Raw genomic sequence first — 19999 nt, 5'->3', positions numbered from 1 at the left:
TCGGACGCCTGTAGTAGAGTTTATACATCGCTTCTTAAGCAAGTTCCCAACATGGGGCGGTGTTGCTCTGGGTCTAACATAATACTTCTCCAGCTGTATTTCTGGAGTATGAAGGGGTGGATTTGCAGCAGTGGCGTAGCTAGAGGGGGTGCAAAGTGCTAAGTTTAGCAGAGCGCCTCTCCGCAGCGTGCAAGCTAAATGTGCAAGCGTGCAGATAGCTACTTGACAATATTTCTCTACTGCAAATCAGTGGCGTGGCTAGAGGGGAGTGATTTGCAGCAGATAAATATTGCCATATTCCCTCGCGGACCTGCCTTTATCACTGTGTGCGGCATGTGAAAATTCAGGGTTCAAAAACGAGGAGAGCACCACAGAAGGCAGCTACAGGGCAGCTTGTAATCAAGGTTGGAAAGCCACAGTGATGGACGCTGGGTCAGCTTAGACATCTTCCAGATTAAGCAGCATTCAGACTGATCACGATGCGGCCCTCCTGGATTGGGACCATGGTGGGTGGACTGACGCATTCTTGCCTGTTGCTGATCTGGGCTAAGAAGGCTTTTAGCCATTTTTGCCCAGCCCACCGGTGTACACATTTAGTCCCTGTTGCGTATATGCAACGTTGGCATACATGGCTTAGGACTCAGTCCTATCCAACTTTCCAGCACCAATGTAGCCACAATGCAGCTCCGAAATAAAGGAGCAAATGTTCTCATACATTGAGGAGATCTCTGTGACTGCCTCCCTACCATAAGATGCAGTGCACCCCCCCCCCCTTGGTACAACTGTACTGGCACTGGAAAATTGGATAGGATTGGGTCCTTAAGCAGCCAACATAGTGCAGCCCTCAGTCCCAACAAAGAAGGACTTTCATGCCCATCTGCAATTTCTTCCAGTGTGCCCAGCTCTGCCCAAGACTGGCATATTCACACTGGTGGTGTGAATATGCAGATATTTGCTATGCATGATCTGCTGAGAAATGGTGACTCCCCACAGCCTCTTCTGGTATTGATTGCTGCTGCTTTTCCAGAGGTGGAAGATTTTTTTCCAGATGTGGACAGTCTCCATCAGCACCCATGCACACTGGCTATGGTGTCCATTGGTTTCTTTCAATCAAGTTCTATGCTGCTTTTCATTTTTACATTTCTGCCCAGCCCACAGGTGTACACATTGGATCCCTGTTGCGTATATGCAACGTTGGGCAGAAATGACTTAAGGCAGTATTTCTCAAATTGTGGGTCAGGAACCAATTTGAGGTGGGTTCCCATTCATTTCAATATTTTATTTTTAATGTATTAGACTTGCTGCTACCATGGTATGTGACTGCTGTTGGGGAAATGTGATACATCTGTACTTTTAACAGGCTACTATGTATATGCTTTTAACAATGACAGTAAATGGGACTTACTCCTGGATAAGTGTGGATAGGATTATTAAAAATTTTCCTGCTTGATGATGTCACTTCCAGTCATGACATCACTTCTGGTGGGTCCTGACAGATTCTCATTCTAAAAAGTGGGTCCTTGTGCTAAAAGTTTGAGAACCACTGGTTTAAGGAATTGTGCTCTTCTTGCCAGCTTCATCATTCAGATGGGGGAGGAAGGGGTTCTGCCATCCTGGCCTTCATCCTGCCCAGTTGGGAAGATTTGGCTAAGGAAACAACAGTGGCAGGGACTCTGGGTGAAGGGGACCTTGTGCCATCCTGTTGTTTTTGATGGAAAGGGGGGAAAGAAAGGTAGGGTCAGGTCAGATCCGTTTTCCCTTGAACTGCAGGGGGGGCTGATTTCAAAGGGCTCCGAACAGGCTCCTGATTCTGTGGGGTGGCGCCCTCCACTCACTACTGCTGTGGGCAGTCACAGCTGGAGATGCAGGAAGGCCAGGTGGCTCCTGGCTGTGGTGACCAAGGGAGGGTGTGAATGAGCAGAAGCTGCAGCAGGTGGGCCCAGCCAGCGGTAGAAGGTGGGGAGGGAAAGGGAGGGGTTAGGAGGGCGGCTGGGGGCAAGGCTGGGAGAGCAAGGGCAGGTGCTGGGGAGGGAGCACAGGGGAGGAACAAGCCAGAGAAGGGCGTGTAAGGGGGAGACTCAAGGGAGAAAGAGGAACAGGAGGGGGAGCTGATGAGGGGTGGGGAAGAGGAGCTGGCCAGCACCCTGATGGCTGCAGGGAAGAAGGGAGAGGAAGCACAGAGAGACGGATTGGATGGGGGCGGGAGGGACACAGCGGCCAGAGTCTTTTCTGCCTGGCCTTTCAGCAGCGGTGAGGGGGCCATAGCCCACCCCTTGCCACCAGGAGCCCTGCTTTGTTCCTGGGTCATCAGGCCCTGAGCTTGGTGAGGCGAGGGGGGCTGTATTGGGGCCATGTATAAACAACATTTAGAGTACTGAGGCCTGTGTGTGTCTTTTCTTGAAGAGACTTATTCCAAAATAACTACACATCACAGCGTTTCAAAAAGTGACCCATGGTCTTGTCAGATCTGTCAGGTCACACCAGCTTGCCAGTGGTTTTGAAGGAGCTTGGGATTCTTCCGATTCCATGTCATGTCATCACACTCACTGGTGCTAAGAAATCACCGACCACTTACATTTGCACTGCTGCAAAACTATTTTGTAAATGGCGACGAGGCAACACACCTGAAAGCGCCTTGCAAGAAGGGGGCACATTGCTGGGACATCATGTCGGTGCAGTTACAGTCACAAATGAAGCCTGGTGGCCCAAAGCTTATTTTGGGGAAGCGGAGATGCGCAGGCTCTAGTAGTTCCTTATTCAGGCTGCTTCTGTGCCAGTAGCGCAGCTAGACTGGGTGCGAAACACTAAGTTTTGCATGGTGCCTCACCAAGGTGTGGGAGTGGTCCTTGCCCCTTCCTTTTGGAGCCATTCTGGGCCCCCAGAGCAGTGGTCTTCAACCCCAGAGTTAAACCCCAGAGCAGGCCAGCGGGGTTTAACCCTTTCCATTCCCATAAGCCCACTACTGAGGCTTCCCGACCCCACGGCTGAAGAACACTGCGCTGGAGCGCCAGCCTCAAAAGCAGGGAAGGGGCCGCTCGCACGCCTTGGGGAGGCGCCCGGCAAGACTTCGGGCCCACTTTCCCCAGCGGATGCAGCTGCAGTGCAGCCCCGAGGCAGGGGACAAAGGCCTCTGCGACTGCCCCCCTCCCGCAGGCTTCAGCGCACGCCCCACTGACGTGGCTGCATCAGCGCTGGAAAGCTGGAGAGGGTCGGGCCCGGAGTGCTTTGCACGCCCTCCAGCTACGCTACGGAGGCAGGAAACTGCTGAACGCGGAAGCCTCGCCGGCTGCCCCTGCGCAAGGCGGCCTCGCCGGGCTCTTGCGCTCCAGCCCTGAGCGAGCCGCCTTCCTCCCCCGCCCCAAGGCGGGGCGCAGCCGTCAGCAGGCGATCAGGCGCTCCACCAGCTCATGCCCGCCAGCTGATCAGCGCTGTCCGCTCCTGACCCCCCTCGCTCAGGACGTGGGGTGGGCTTCTGACCGGGTAAGCGAGCGTCGTGCGACTGGCGGGCTGGGCAGCTGCGTGTCTGGTGCCAGTGGCGTAGCTAGAGGGGGTGCAAAGCACTGAGTTTTTCAGGGAGCCGCTGGCTGGTGCTCCGGTGGGGGCTGCTAATCCGGGGCGGTTTCCACCAGAAAGAGAGAGACTCTGGCTACAATCCTACCCACAGCCCCACTAACTCTAATGGGACTTACTTCTGAGTAGACAGGCATAGGATGGGGCTCTCAGGCTACTGTCCTACCCACACTTTCCTGGGAGTAAGCCCTGCTGACTATAATGTAACTTACTTCTGAGAAGAAATGCATAGAATTGGACTCTCAACCACTCAGAATTGTTTCCATTATTATTTATTTATTTATTTATTTTATTCGATTTATATTCCGCCTTTCTCCCTGAAGGGCACCCAAGGCGGCTAACAATCAGGTTAAAAATACAAAACAACAGATAAACATTAAAAATACAAAACAGTTAAAAACAACTAAAATAAAATAAAATACATGGATAAAATACATAGCACGCAGTAAAAGACAAATTTATAAAAACAGCCCTTATGGTGCCTCGAAGGCTTTCCTGAATAAAAACGTCTTCAGGCCCCGCTGGAACGCTAATAATGAGGAAGCAGCTCTCAATTCAAAGGGGAGGGAATTCCATAGTGCAGGTGCCACCACCGAAAAGGCCCTGTTTCTGGCCGCCATTCCCTTCACCACTCTCAATGACGGCACAACCAACAGGGCCCCTTCTGATGACCTAAGAGAACGGACCGGATTATACGGAAGAAAGCTGTCTCTTAAATACGCTGGTCCCAAGCCGTTTAGGGCTTTAAAGTTCATAACCAGCACCTTGGATCCAGCCCGGAAGCAATGGGCAGCCAGTGCAGCTGCCGGAGTAGCGGCGTGACAGAGTCAAACCGCCGACCCCCAGCAACTACATGAGCCACCACATTCTGCACTAGCTGTAGCTTCTGGACCGTCTTCAGTGGCAGCCCCACGTAGAGCGTGTTACAATAATCTAATCTTGATGTCACTATGGCATGGAGCACCGTGGCCAGATCCGTCTGAGACAGGTATGGCCGCAGCTGGCGCACCAGCTGAAGCTGGGCAAAGGCACCCCTGGCTACAGCCGACACCTGGACATCCAGGAGGATTATTGTTGGTGCTCTGGAATACGTCACCCCCACCCCCACCCCTGCTCTGTATGGAGTTTGGAAAGGGATCTGACTGTCTGCAGTTTAGGGATTGTAGAGATTCATCTTTGATCTGGTCAAGAGTGTTGCTCCATCATGTCTTATTCTAGACAGGCTGCATCTAGTCCTGGTAGCTTGTACTTCTCTGCACTGAACTGTTCCACTGTGGCTCAGAGGTGGACACAGACCTACCATAGCTCTGCTGTAAGTTGGGACTTTTCAACCTTTGTAAGTACTGTAATTCTGTGATTGCTCCTGCCACCAGAGATGGCTACCATGTGCAGAAAAGGATGACTTGTCTTTGTTTCTTGAGGAACAGGTTTCTCTGGTGGGGGTGGTTGTTTTTTGAAATCTTCTCTGCATCCTCCTTGCTCAGACCATGCCCCTTTTAAGGGCAGGGCCACCACACAGCCATGCCTTGCTGCAACCAAGGCCTTCACCAAATCCAGCAGTGTGGGCCAGACAGAGCAGTGTCACAAGGTTCCCATTCCAGTGCAGGCAAGCACTACCTGCCACCAGTGACACTCCTGCTTGTAAGGGCAGCAGTCACTTTGTGGTAGCCAAGCGATAAAATGGAAGGTGGTCATGCAAACCCCAAGCGCTGACGTTCTCCTAAGTGTATTTTATCTGCTGGATGAATAATTCCTGGAACATTGTCCCACTCCACATTTACAGTGTCTTCAGTTGACTTCTTACTGAAAGACAGAGTTCACCTTGGAATTCTAACCCGGTTATGGGGAGCCACCTCATGCCCCTTTACACCACCCCCCACTCCAGAATGAGAGTTCAAACTTGAAAATATGTGAAACACAGCACAATTTGGGGGGGGGGTGATCCCCTCACCAGTTCATGGGTCGGGCAGCTGCTGTATTTACATTTCTGACTCATGCCACACTTTATACATGTTGACCCCACCTTGCTGCTTTGCTCCTGCTTCTTAAGATACCTTGTATTCTGTTTGGAGTTCAGTATCCTTGAACTTACAAATGGCTCTAAATATGGAGCAGTTAACTGGCAGCAGCTCTTCTAGGCCTGGGGACTTTCCCAGTCTTGCTAGCTGAAAGCCTTTCCTTACAAATGCCAGACTGAGTCTGTGGCTTGATATGTACTAAGCCAGAGTTTCTCAAACTGTGAGTCGGGACCTACTAGGTGGGTCATGAGCCAATTTCAGGTTGTCGAGAGCTGGCTGCCCATTCATTTCAATATTTTTAATATATTAGATTTGATGCTACCATGGTATGTGACTGCATTTGGAGAAATGTTACAGACCTGTACTTTGAACAGGCTACTATGCGTATGCTTTTAACAATGGCAGTAAACTGGACTTATTCCTGGGTGAGTGTGGGTAGGATTGCAGCCTAGGATTGTTAAAAATTTTCCTGCTTGGTGATGTCACTTCCAGTCATGACATCACTTCTGGTGGATCCTGACATTCTTAAAAAGTGGGTCCCATTGCTAAAAGTTTGAGAATCACTGTACTAAGCACTTCTCACTAAGTTATGGCCACTCCTTTCATAGATCATGGGATTTCTTTTGCAGCTCATCTAGGTATTTTCTTACTTCCCCATATTTGTGGCAGCCAGCTCTAAAGACAGCATGTGGTTTGAACACTCAATATTTGTGCTGTGAACTTCTGAATGGTGCCACAGGCTGATAATGCTAATGTATAACCTTGTCAAACTGGAAGAGGAAGTTTTATGGCCATTTCCTGCAATGGAGACGTGATTTCAGAAAAAGGCTGGAGGCAAGAATGGGAACATACAACTAGAAGCACAGTCTTCAGACTGTTCTGACTCTTTCCCTTCCAGCAGCTTCGCAGGCTGCTGAGACCCAAAAAGCCTCAGCAAACCTGGGTTTTCAGGATCCTGAATTGTCAAGTAGCTACATAACCAGTGTTGTTTTTGCTGTTGCAAGAATTTCTGGCCAGGGCCTGGGCAAATATGGCACCCCCTTTCTCATGTGCAAAGCAGTTTGAGATTAGGGATCTCAATACAACATAGACAGTCAGCGTTGCACGGCTAGTGGGCCAGGTAGAATCCCCCAGCACAAAAGAGTTGGGTGGCGGAACAGTTTCTCTTTTAGTAGTTAACTTGCCAGCTGACATAACAGCTTTTTAACCTGCATGCAAGCTTCTGGATGACTTCCAGACATCCACAAACCAGCTGCTACACAGAGATGCTACAACAACTTTCTACAGTTTCTTAAACCCCAGTCCTCCCACCTACAAATACAGGCTGTGGGCCTTCAGCGCAAGCCCATTCACCATTCAGTAGATGCTATGTGCTCCATAGGCTTATGCCACAGCTTCAATCTGGAGAACAGGTCTTCCTTCAATAACTGCTTAGGGCAGTGGTATTCAAACTGGGGCGTCACAACGCCCCAGCCTGTGGGTCCTGGCCTCTGCCCCCTTAAGGGGCGGGGGCAGCCAGGAGACAGGGGGAAGGCAGCAGTGCTATCCGCAGGATTGTGCAGCTCAGGGGGGCTGCAGGGGCTTGGGTGCACTTGCCCAAGCCTCCTGAAGCCTCCCGGGGGTGCGGGGAGCCCTGCGCAAACTTCGGCAGGGCTCCCCAAGTCAGGAAAAGTGAAAGCGGAGCGATCACGCCCTGCTCCACAAAACCAGAAACGGAGCACGATTGCTCCACTTTTCCTTCTGTTGGGCCTGCAGGGACTGGGATGCACCCTCCAGTCCCTGCAGCAGCCGTCCCTGTGTGCAGGGAGCCCTGCGCGAGTGCCTGCCGGGCTCCCCAGGTCAGGGAAAGGGAGAGTGGGGCGATTGTGCTCCGCTTTTGCTTTTGTGGAGGCAGAGCAGATCTCTCCACTCTCCCTTTCCCTAACCTGGGGCACCCTGCAGGTGCTCGCGCAGGGCTCCCCACATACAGGGAAGGCTGCTGCAGGGACTGGTGAGTGCATCCCAGTCCCTGCAGCCCCCTGAGCAACGCAATCCTGGGGATCGCATCGTGCCTTCCCCCTGCCCCTGCTGCCTCCCCCCCGCCCCCGCAAAGACTTACTGCGGGTTTCAAACTCCCAGTGAGTTTGAAAACCGCAGGCATAGGGAGATGGGCCATTTTCTCTGTAAATTGATTTTATGAATTTTTATGCTGAAAAGCAGTATATAAACATTATTTGATAATATTATAATATAGCAGCAGTTTTACTGTTTTAGTTTGTGATTTGATGGTTTTGTGTTTCTAATTGTTGTACACCACCTTGGATCCCTTCAGGGAAAAAGGCAGCATAGAAATTCAGTAAGTAAAATAAACTTTGGGTCACAGCCCGGGGCCAGTGTGACCTGGAAGTCACAAGGCATTTTGAGTGATGTCATACCCTAGAATGCCTTGTAGCTTCTGGGAAGCACTGGCCCCGCGACCCACTTTGTCTGCTGCATCACACCCCAGAATACTTTACAGTGTTACATTCTGGGGTGCAGCCCAGAATCCATGAGACATTCTGGGGTGCAATGTGGCTGCCTTAGTCAACAAAGTGGGTTGCAGCAGAACTGCATGCAAATGCTGTGTTACAATTTTCTAGATATAGGCAGGACTACTTGGATACTGACCTCTTAATTGAAAAGTAGTTTTTGTTCCCTCCCCTCTTCTCCTTCAGCATTGGTCCATCAGTCTGCAATCATGAGGCTGGCAACCCCCATTTTTTTTCTGGCCCTCTCTTCCTTCTCCCTGGCTTTGGAGAATGGGCTCATGAGAATACCCCCAATGGGCTGGCTTTCATGGGAGCGATTTCGTTGTAACGTCGACTGCAAGACAGACCCCCATAACTGCATCAGGTGAGTGTTTAAAAGTATTTAAACACTTGGAAACAGAGCTACTTATAACATGTGGCAGATGCAAAGAAAGGGGACAGCCTGCTTATCCTCTTGGTCCTCCTTCCCAAATGTAACTATACTATAAGTACCTGTAACAGTATTTCCTTATCTTTTCCTCCCTGTGCTTGTCTTTCTCTTCCTCTTATTCATCTGCTGTCTGTTTTTATGTAAGCTCCTTGGGAGCAGGGACCTGTCTGTGTTGACTCTGAGTTTCATCAAGGCACCCATTATATAAATGATAGTAAGAATGTGCTTGTTATGGGAAAAGTATGCCCATGCAACATGCAGCTCAGCCACATTGCTGGGTGCTTTTTCTTCCATGCCTCCCTAGTTCCCTCTGGCCACAAATACGTAGTTAGGCAATTTGGGTTTTTTATTCCTGTTTCCCATGAGCTTCTCCTCTCTTTGTGGGATAGTGAGAAGCTCTTCATGGAAATGGCAGATCACCTGGCGAGGGATGGCTGGAGAGAGTTGGGCTATGTGTACGTGAATATAGACGACTGTTGGATGGCAAAGGAGCGGGATAAAACCGGACAGCTGATTCCAGATCCTGAGAGGTTCCCTGGAGGAATCAAGGCATTGGCAGATTACGTGAGTGGACACTTGAGGTGTAAAAGCCCCGTGTGGGGACTCATGCAGCTTACCTGATTGGAACATGTGCTGCCCATGAGGAGGAAGTGCCTTTGCTGTCAGAGATGGAAAAGCATGCTCTGAAATGGCAGAGAGCTGTCGACTGACTTGGTGACTCGGCCTGGATGGTTCTTTGTTTTGACAGGTGCACTCACGGGGGCTGAAACTGGGCATTTACGCTGATCTAGGCACCCACACTTGTGGAGGGTATCCTGGCACCACGTTGGACCAAATTGAACAGGATGCTTCAACAATTGCACAGTGGGGAGTGGATATGCTGAAACTGGATGGCTGCTATTCATCCAAAGCTGTGCAGGCCTTGGGTAAGAGCTGAGACTCCTTGCCCGCCCCTCTTATGTCCATCTTTTGCAGCTCCCTTGAGATCCAAAATGGGTGAATAAAAATCCATTTTAAGAAAGACTTAAACCAATTTCTTAAATACTTTTAATCACTTCAGTGATAGTGTTTCCCATTTTAAAGAAGTTTGGTTAAAAATAAAACCTGAATCTAATTTTTTTAAAAGTCATCTACACTTGAAAACATGAGCACCTATCAAATTCATTTATCTTAAAGGCTGCTTTTCTGAGTAAAAGACAGCAATGCATGGGGAGGATACCAGATTTCTGGTGCTATGATATACATTGTATCTCTTAGTAGAAGAGTTTTAGAGATTGGAGTGGATTCTGGCCTTACAATGGAGGATGTACCCATTCAAGTATTGGATTACTAAATACTTGAATACTTTGGATTACAAAAGGGGAAAAAAGTCAAATTCTAGGTATTAACAATGTGGCTTCTGGATTCCCCCCTTTTGGATCAACATGTCTCCATCCAATAAAAACTTATTTGTGCATCCCACTTTGTCTCTCCCCCAAATATGTGTCTAATGATCTTGCAGTGGTATGCTTTTTTTCTTTTTAAGCCATAGTGGGTCCCTTTAGGGAGAAGGGTGGGATAGAAATAAAGTTTATTATTATTATTATTATTATTAGTGATTTTTGTCCTTTGAAAGGTTATCCTAGAATGTCCAAAGCTCTGAATGCGACAGGCCATCCAATAGCCTTTTCCTGTAGCTGGCCTGCCTATCAAGGGGGACTTCCACCTTCGGTAAGCCATATCTGAGTTTTCTTGCCTCTGAATTATGCTGTACTAGCTGGCTTCTAAAACTTGTGCCAAGCATTCACTTGAAGTTCCTCATCTCACGCTGTGAATGTGGGTGGTGTGAGCAAGGGACAATTGCGTCTCTTTTAATCTGGCAAGAGACAGGCAAGCTCTGGGCTTTGCATGCAATGCAGTGAAAAGTGTCACCTCTTGCAAGTCTCTCTGAAGTCAGTGCTGTGTTGAGGAAAACACCTTGCCCCTCCCTGAATTAAATTAGGGGCCAGGACAATGACCATGACTAAGGCTAGTGTGGGTTGGGGGGGGACGGAAGATTTTTCAAAATGGAACATGGCAAATAGAAAAAGGTAAAGAGCAGTAGATCTATTTTTGTCTTCCAAGATTGCTCCAAAACAATGTGTCTGCAGAGGAAACCACAAGGAGGGGGGATGGAAAAACAGGCCTATAGAGCCCCTTGTCCTCCATGTAGCCAGTCATGTTTTGAGTGCCAGCCTTCCTTCATTGAGCTCAGGATAGCAGAGGGTCTTCCCATATTATTCGCACAATTGCATTGTCAGCCAGATAATAATAATAATAATAATAATAACAGGTATTTATATACCGCCTTTCTTGGTCTTTATTCAAGACTTTATTCAAGGTGGTTTACATAGGCAGGCTTTATCTAAATCCCTATTTAAATAGGGATTTTTACAATTTCAAAGAAGGTTCTTTCTTTCAAGAACTACTACATTCAAGGTGTTTCAATCCGATCTGGCTTCACATTCTGGCCTCCATCCTCCCACGCTCAGAGCAGATGGAATTGCTCGGCTTCAGCTTGTCAGCTGCTCCAAGGTCGCACGGTGCCGGTGGCCTCGAACTGGCGACCTTGTGGATGTTATCTTCAGGCAGACGGAGGCTCTACCCTCTAGACCAGACCTCCTGCCCAGATTAGACTGAGAGGGAGAGCCTGGTCAAAGGATACCCAGCAGGCTTCATAGAAAGGGCAGGGATTTGAACTCTGGACTCCCTGAGGCAATTCCCAACACACTACACTGTAAATTAGGCACACTTACCTAGGAGTAAATGCCATTGAACTCTGTGGGGCTTACTCCTGAGTAGACATGTCTAGGATTGTCGCATCTTTGGTTTTTTTAAAGTGTCTTTGCCCTGCTTGGTTACAGCACCTCTAGCAAAAAAAAGGAGAGAGTTTTCTCCTCTGTGCCCTGTTCATAAATTTCCCAGGATTATCTGGTGGGCAGTGAAGTGATGGATTAAATGTGCTGTTGGTCTGACCTTGCAGTGCAATTTTTGTTGATACCATATGTAGGCACAAGATGCCAATCCGTTGACAGTGCTTGCTTGTAGCTCTTTTGTTTGGCAATCAAATCAAATCAAAAACTTTTATTGGCATTAACAATAAAACCAGGGTGTTAAACCAAAATTATCTGTGTACATTAGACTCAACTTCATGAGACAATTCTCGTATTGTAAAAGTAAAAGTACTTTTTTACACAGTAAAAGTACTTTGCCATGTTGGTTGTAAACCCCAGGTAATATTTACACCTTGCACCACCCTGCTGTTCCTATGTTATTTCTGCACAGTTTTGTACTGTGCTAACCAGCTTCTACTCTGTCTTCATCATGATGGCATATTTCTATCACCTCTCTAACTTGGGTGACCACACTAGATAAGTCATCACCTTTTCTTTTGGTAGTAGTTGCTCCAGACTCTTGTCAACATCCTCAAAATTCAGTTTTCCCCAACTGGATGCTTCTAATGCATTTCCCCAAAGACAACACTGAGTATTTCTCCCTGTTCCCTTTAGCTGCCCTTTGCTCCCTGTATCCCAGTAGAGGAAACCACACAAGTCTGTCTTCAACTGTCTTCTTTTACATCTCTTTCAGGTGAACTATACTCTCTTGACCAAGATCTGTAATCTCTGGCGAAACTATGGTGACATACAAGACTCTTGGGACAGCCTCCTCTCCATTGTGGATTGGTATTCAGCCAATCAGGATGTCCTTCAGCCGGTGGCTGGCCCAGGCCATTGGAATGATCCAGACATGGTAATGTAGAAATGAGAACTTGAAGTAAGAGTGAGACTGTCTTGGGAATTCTAAAACTAGAAAAAAAAGCAATGGAGATCTTGCATCTTGCTTACAAGGGTGGAAGTCTGTAAATTAAAAGATCTGCCCTGCCTTCTATATTTCTTTCGGAGGAATTTCCAAGCTACTGTAATCATCTGTCCATTTACTCAGGGTTATGTATGGACTGCATTTAAAAAGAAAAATTCTGTGCTGTGGAAATGCATACTACACAAAGAAAAAACTGAATTCTGAGATAGAGAGCAAATTGGCATTTATTGTCTTATGCAAAATAAGGCATAATTCATCCTGTGGAAGAACAAAGATCTGTACATGGTAGTGATGTTGTTAGGAATCCAGGCAATGTTTACCTTCTGTGACTTTGGAGGTTTTATCACATTCTTCAGGTCTATCTTTGGAGTCATGAGGGACTTAAAGGAAAAGCTAAGATTCTCAGGATGCTGAATTCTGCCATTGCACAGGCAGCCCTGCCAAAGCCCTCTTAAAACAGCTTTAGAAACATGACTGTCTTGATCAACTCAACCACAGGGCAATGACCAAGCTTATTGGATTTCTGTTTAGTGAGCCAGAGCCTTCTCCAAGTCAAACTACTTCTAATCTGTCCTTCTGTTACTCTTGACTTTTACCCATTTCCCCCTTAGTGTTAATAACCACTTTGTCCTGCAGCTAATCATTGGAAACTTTGCTCTCAGCGATGAAGAGTCCCGGTCCCAGATGGCCCTGTGGACTGTGCTTGCTGCTCCCCTCTTCATGTCCACAGATCTCCGCACTATTTCTGAGGCTTCACGGAAGATTCTGCAGAACAAACTGATGATCAAGATCAATCAAGATCCCCTGGGAATCCAAGGACGTCGAATCCTCAAGGTAGGGAATTCAGAGGACTTGGAGCATATGACTGAGTAAGCATATTGTGCAAGCTCTTGCAGGAGGAATGTGGGAGTATATGCTCCTGCAATGATCTCCTAGCCTGGGAGGTCAGTGTGTTGAGCCAAATGCAGGAATGTCTGTATGTATCCAGAAGAACCTCCCTGTTAATGGCGCAATCCTTCATTTGGCTTTTGTAGGAGAAATCTCACATAGAGGTATTCCTGAGGCCGCTTTCACATTCAGGCAGTGCTGTGGTTTTCTTCAGCAGACGGACAGACATGCCTTATCGTTACACCACCTGCCTTGCCCTGCTTAATTTTACACAGAATGCTGTCTATGAGGTATGTATGGGAAGGACCATTAGTATTTCACAATAGCTTCCATTGTAGCAGACCAGCGGTCCTGCTGCAGATCCCTGTGGAGCACTGGTTCTCATACATTTAGCACCGGGACCCACTTTTTAGAATGAGAATCTGTCAGGACCCACCGGAAGTGATATCATGACCAGAAGTGACATCATCAGGCAGAAAACTTTTTAACAACCCTGAGCTGGAATCCTACCCACACTTACCCAGGAGTAAGTCCCATCGACTGTCATTGTTAAAAGAGTATATATAGTAGCTTGTTAAAAGTACAGGTCTGTAACGTTTCCCCAAATGCAGTCACATAACATAGGAGCATCAATTCTAATATATTAAAAATAAAATATTGAAATGAATGGGGACCCACCTGTAATTGATTTGCGACCCACCAAGTGGGTCCCGACCCACAGTTTGAGAAACATTGCTGTAGAGGGCCTTGGAGTGTATACACTGTCTGCTGCATATAATCTCCAAGAACCTGTCTTTCCAGCCAGTGCTGTGTCTTGCATTCATAACACTGCCTCTGGGAGATCTCTTTCAACAACTAAATCTTGCTCAATAAATAATAATAATAAAAGTGTCGGCCCAGTAGTCACAACTAACAGCATGATACACATTTTAATGCAGCCATGTTGGGGCTCTCCACAGAGATCTGGTCACTATATCTTCCCCTCCTCTGTCACTGCAAATTCCTGTGCACTACAGTCGTGAGTCCAACAGTGATGCTTCCTTCAGTACTGTTTTGTTACAGTGCTTGTCATCCTTCCATGGCTGACAGCTGTCATAGCCAATGGGAGCAGTGGATTCTGACCAGCCAGCCCCAGTTTCCTTCAGTAGTGTCTCCTGTAGGTGTTCCAGAATGAATTCCTGGCAAAACAGAGGTATTCCTGGATTTTTGTGTGTTTTTTTTTGGTACAGTCAGGTGAAAATCTTTAGATCTGTGTGTTGTGCCAGTGATGATTGCCTTGTGAAGCAGCCTCCATTCATATAAACCAGGAACCTCCCCCTGACATCTGACCAGAGAGGGGGTGCAATAAGATTACCTGGTAGCTGGGTAAAATCTAACTTGTAGGCCACTATTTCACAGTAATGCTCTGTTCTGCCTGAAATCTGTCCTGAGTAGATGTGCCTGTTGTAATTGATCTCTGTATGCGAATTGTAGCAATTTGTTTTCTGTTGCAATCCTCCTGTTTTTGTCTCTTGGCAGGCACAGGACGTATACACTGGTCAAATCATCAGTGGCCTGAAGACCAGCACTTTCTTCACAGTGATCATTAACCCCTATGGAGTAGTCATGTGGTACCTCTACCCAACAATGTACATTGAGCAGTCTGATAGAACAAAGTTCCACCCCTTTGCCCTGTAATGTTAAGTGGGTAGTAGCTACTACAACTTGTGAGCAAGCCACAGGGGCTTCAAGGAGCCCTACTGTAATGATCGCTGTGCCAAATGGAAAACAGTACAATCTGATTTTCTAATATGGGGATTTTTACCCAGACCTCTCTAAAAATGGAAATGCTGTAGATCTACCTCCAAAGGCAGTGAGGAAGCTTAGTTTACAACTTGAATCTAGGATGTCAACCTGGAAGAAAGTCCCAGTATGTGACATTATCAGGAGCATCAAGATACAGCATAGTCTCCATCGTCATATGATTGAAGAAAAATAGCCTCTTTTTCCATAGGTCACTGGAAAATAACTTGATTTGGATTTTCCAAAACTGAGCTCAAAACATCTCTGATCTACAGCACAAGCTTATGTATGTCTACGCAGAAGCAAGTCCTATTGTGTTCAGTGGGGTTTCCTCCTAGGATTACAGTCCTAATCAACTTTAGATTACTGCTATTCTTCCTCCTCAAGTATTTTACTTGTGATAAATTCAATAGCAGTTTTAATTTTTCCACATACTGGCAAGCTCCACCACTCTGGCAAGGCAGAAAGGGGGAGCTCTGCAATTAAATTCTGTAACACTACTGCGCTATTGTTTAGAGCAGCGATTTTCAACCAGTGTGCCATGGCACATTGATGTGCTGCGAATGGTCTGCAGCTGTGGTGCAGGAGATTGGGAGAGAGCATTTATTAGTAGGGCCAATTAAGGATGTGAGCTTCCCACCAGCAGCACAGTGTAACTTATCAATTGTCAAAAAAATTGATGGTGTGCCTTGACAACTTTAGCGTCTTGTCAGTGTGCCATGAGATGAAAAGGGTTGAATATCGCTGGCTTACAGAATGATTTTCTTGCGGAGACAACCTGATGCAGCCCTCAGTACTAACATTGACCTTTTGAATGTGGAGTGGCAGAGGCTCTCTTAAAACGGCACTATGTCAGAAAGCAGGAAGATTGACTTCTATGATAAAACATTTCCAGTGGTCAGAAACTCCTCCCAGTGAAAGTTAGCATGTCAGGGAGAAAGGTTCAAGCCTAGCATTCTCCCTGGTAGATTAGTTTTCTGTGTGCAGGCAGCTCAGGGGTAGAAGGAAACAACCTTTCTGAACGTGTAGCTTGACTACATTTATAAAAGCCCTGCTGTGTTCCCCTGGCCTGATGCCTTTAGGAGGCTTATAAGCAGAGTATGATAGCAGCAAGAGCTATTACAGTATGTTTGTCCTGTATTCCTTCATTCCAGAGTATAGACTGCAGTTGGCCTAAAGGCTGCAGCACATCTTGCACCACATCACATGGAAAGTAAATATGTAAAAGCGTGAACATGAAATACTTGTGCCAGTTGCACACATGGGGTCATAGGTACACATGAGAAAATGGAGGTCCCTACAAGAGTGGGAAGCCTCTGTGGGTAACATGTCAGTCAGGCTTGACCATGGTTATCTGTGCATAGGTTACAGCAAGGTTAACTGCTGAAATGCACTCTACGTAGAGCTGCCTTTGAAGACTGTCTGGAGATTTCAGCTGGCAAGAATGCAGATGTGGGGGCCAGGGGTTTGAGTGGGTCATGCTGCTGTTATACTGGCTGCTGGTCTGTTTCCATGTGGAATTCCCTCCCCTTATCAATTGCCATGTGTTTCAGGAGGTAGAAAATTTTTTCTTTCTACCCTTCATGATCTGATGCCGCTTTATTTTGGATACATTTTCTGTTCTCTGGCTGTTCCATGGTTTTCTCACTTACATTTGGGGTACAATCCTAACTAGGTCTACTCAGAAGTAAGTCCTATTTTGTTCAATGGGGCTTACTCTCAGGAAAGTATGGTTAGGATTGCAGCCTTAGCTTTTCTAACTGACATTGTAAGGCACCTTGAATGAAGAAAAGCTAGGCATACGTATTTTAAAGGAAGAACTTTTCATTTATATGGTGGTGCTTTCCATCCACCATTACTGGGAATGTTTCATTCATAGCATGTCATCTCCTCTTGTTCTTGTGAATGTTAGAGGAGCAGATCCAGCTTCTGTTCCACCAACTGCACTACCACCTGACATGCTTTTGGTCTCTAGTGTAAAGGGCTGGGGTTGAAAGTCTAAAGCCATATATAGCCTGAAGCCCACATACCTCAGAGACTGTCTCTTTCTATGGCAAGAGGATTATCTTCATGCATCAAATTGCAGGTCATGCTTCAGTTACTGACTATTCCTGCAACATTATCAGCTGCCACTAGAAGCTGAACATGACCTCCCTCAGGAACTGAGGAATCATTCATCTTTACATTCATTCCAGAAGCTGTTAAGTCCCATCCCCCCTTCTCTCTTTGGACATGCCTCCACGACAGGGATCTCCAGACTTTTCAGCATTAGGCCACATTGTCTATATAGCATTGTGTCGAGGGCTGGAAAATAAATAAATTTAAATAAATAATACATACGTTGGAGGCTGAAGTGAATTTAGATGAATAAGTTCTCTTTCTCTCAGTTGCAATCCCTCATTCCCTCCCACACACGCAAAGAACTGAGGGCAAAATTGATTTGCGCAGAAAGGGGGAAGTGGATTTTGAAAATGAAAAGTAATTTTTGGAGAATGTATTTTTGAGAGGAGGAATACAGCAGAAAATCAATATAGTTTGGGGGGGGAAATTTTAAAGGAAAATTATTTGAAGGAGGGGAAGAAAACTAATGTATTGGAGGGAAAAGGAGTTGGGGAGTATTTGAGTAATAAGTAAAGTTGGAAGAAATCTGAGAAGTAAATTAATTTGGGAAGAGAAAACACGCTTTCAGTATGTGCTGGACAGATGGGACTGATCAGGGACTTTTGAATGTATCTGGAAGGACCTCTTTCTCTCAGGTTTCCAAAGGGTGTGTGAGAGGACTTGAGAATTCTGCTGGAGTTGATGTGGTGTGAGAAGCAGTGATGGGTGTGAATGTGTCTGAGAGGGTAGGAAGAAGGAAGGGGGCGGGGGATACTATTGGCAATGGGCAGGAGAGAATGAGAGCAGAAGGTTGCTAGGACAGGAGCCTATAAATCTTTAAGCCATTTCTCAGGCAATTGATAAGACCCCTGCTTGCCCCATCCCTCCCTCTCCCCACTCTCCTCCTCATTCTCCCCTGGTCCCTTCTCTCCCCGGACGCACACACATGAGGAGAAAGTGGGGGGAGGAGGGTGGTCAGTTAACCAAGTGTCCAAGCGCATGCGTTGCACAGATGGGTTCTTCCCCTCAGCCTTGGCACTGGGTCTCAGAGAGAAGAGCCACATTTGGCCTGGGGCTGCTCATCCCACTCGCTGCCATCATAGGAGCCGGTGTTGCTGCTGAGGCTGGTGACGGGCACAGTAGAAGGAATTCTGAGTATTGGGGCACAAGGAGCCCTAACTGAGAATACTATTTGTGCACAAGAACTTCAGAAGGTTGTAATGGAACCTAATTAAACTATTTCTGCCCAAGGCTGCATCTTTGCAACAGGGCCTAAACGTATAGACCTGTGAGCCAGGCAGAAATGGGTTAACTTTGTTCCTTACAAAGAAAAATTAATATGCTGCCTTATCATGTGTTCCAAAATAAAATTCTGCAGAATGACTGCCTCCGTAATTATTCCCTGCCCTCACTCTGGAATCAGTGATTTGATGTGTATGGAACATCTAATTGGGTGGGCGATGTGGATAACTATGCAATAGGATCTATACTATAGGACCTATGCTATATCAGGCTTAGCAACAAGGGCTGAATCAACTTTGGCATGAGATCTCTGGGCAAAAGAGATGCTATCACAGCAAACAGGGTTGTGTGGCACTGAAATCCATAAGTGTGTCTGTGGCTCCTCTCAACCTTTCTGGTGGAAAGAAGGGGTTTTTGTGTGGGCTTCATGGTGCAATAAGCTGGTTCAAAGGCAGGTCCTTGGTTTAATGTTCAGGAAGGGGTTAACATGGTTGACCAACCAACACCAAAGACAATACAGCAGTAATGGCTACTACCTTGGACTGTCTCAGCATCCCTTTCAAGATGTTGCTCCATGCAGCAGCCCTCAGAGTAATCAGAAGATCCAAAATGGGTGAACAAAATTAGGCCAAAACAGAGGACAGAATCAGGGATTTTTGCTGCATCTCCCACACCTCAATATGCCATTTATTGGTGAAGAAGATGCCCCATCAAAATATGTGCTGGAGATGAGTAGAGGTAAGAACCTCAAGTAAAGCAGGAGGAAAGTAGAGTACTTAAGATACGGCTGAAAGGAACAGGGTTCTTCCAGGCACTGACATTTCTGGAGGGGGGAACGCTTCCCCCCCTTCATCAGGTTTATCACCTGCCTGAACACCTGTCAGCCCCTCCCCCTTGTCTGCAGAGCCATTCAGAGCAAGATCAAAGTGGAGGTGTCTTCTCTGCTTCACTCTTGCTGCTCTGAATGGCTCTGAATGAAGATAAGGGGGAGGGACCGCATTACACAGGCATTCAGGTATCTAAAAACTTGGTATTTTGCCCCCCTCCCTGCCAGGAATAAGCACTTTGTTGTCAAGTAGGAACTAAACAGCTGCAAATGGCAGAAGAGAAAATATGCACATCTTGATCATACTTTCAAGATATGGGAAGGCATGGCCACCTTTTCAGCAGCGCTGCTTCTGCTGAGTCTTCACTCAGCAGTTTAGCAGCTGAATAGTACGCTGCAGAGCGATGCCTGGGGAGAAGCTGTGCTAAGCGGGTGGCTCTGAGAGAGCCCAATTAAAACGGGGGCAGATAAAGAACTTCTGGGGGCACATCTGGCCCACAGGCCTTATGTTTGACACCCCTGCACTAGAGACTCCTTGGATACCTTGTGCTTGTTTTCTTCACCAGTCTAGATTTTACATCCTGAGCTTTTCCAGTGAATTGTAAGTCATCATCAGTAGCCGAGTTATGAAAAGAAATCTGCCACTGTACTCAAATATCCAATATTTTGACAATGGTGGGCCAAACATTGACTATTGCTGCTGCTTCTACTTTACCACATTGGAGAACTTGACACACGTCAACAAGCATCTTGGGACTTTTGTGCTGAAAGGCTTTCTTAGGGAAGGCACTGAACAGAA

At 46.9% G+C, this 19999-nt stretch overlaps 1 protein-coding gene across 1 annotated transcript; it reads left to right on the top strand.

Moving 5' to 3' along the window:
- The first annotated feature begins 3276 nt into the window (after positions 1–3276).
- NAGA (alpha-N-acetylgalactosaminidase) lies at positions 3277–17602 on the top strand. Its single transcript, XM_066634345.1, has 9 exons — positions 3277–3480; positions 8282–8459; positions 8915–9089; positions 9274–9451; positions 10141–10235; positions 12132–12293; positions 12999–13196; positions 13397–13540; positions 14769–17602. The coding sequence occupies exons 2-9, from the start codon at positions 8305–8307 to the stop codon at positions 14925–14927; spliced, it is 1266 nt and encodes a 421-aa protein (XP_066490442.1). The 5' UTR covers positions 3277–3480; positions 8282–8304; the 3' UTR covers positions 14928–17602.
- The last annotated feature ends 2397 nt before the right edge of the window (positions 17603–19999 follow it).

The sequence above is a fragment of the Tiliqua scincoides genome, chromosome 7 (genome assembly GCF_035046505.1).
Source record: "Tiliqua scincoides isolate rTilSci1 chromosome 7, rTilSci1.hap2, whole genome shotgun sequence".
Lineage (NCBI taxonomy): Eukaryota > Metazoa > Chordata > Lepidosauria > Squamata > Scincidae > Tiliqua > Tiliqua scincoides.
Note: the sequence above shows the minus strand (reverse complement) of the source record. Positions and strands in the feature narration are given on the sequence as shown.

Coding starts and splice junctions, on each gene's coding strand:
- NAGA (XM_066634345.1), top strand. CDS start 8,305: ATGAGGCTGGCAACCCCCATTTTTTTTCTGGCCCTCTCTTCCTTCTCC. Junction 10,236..12,131: donor AAGGGGGACTTCCACCTTCG/GTAAGCCATATC, acceptor CATCTCTTTCAG/GTGAACTATACTCTCTTGAC. Junction 13,197..13,396: donor AAGGACGTCGAATCCTCAAG/GTAGGGAATTCA, acceptor TGGCTTTTGTAG/GAGAAATCTCACATAGAGGT.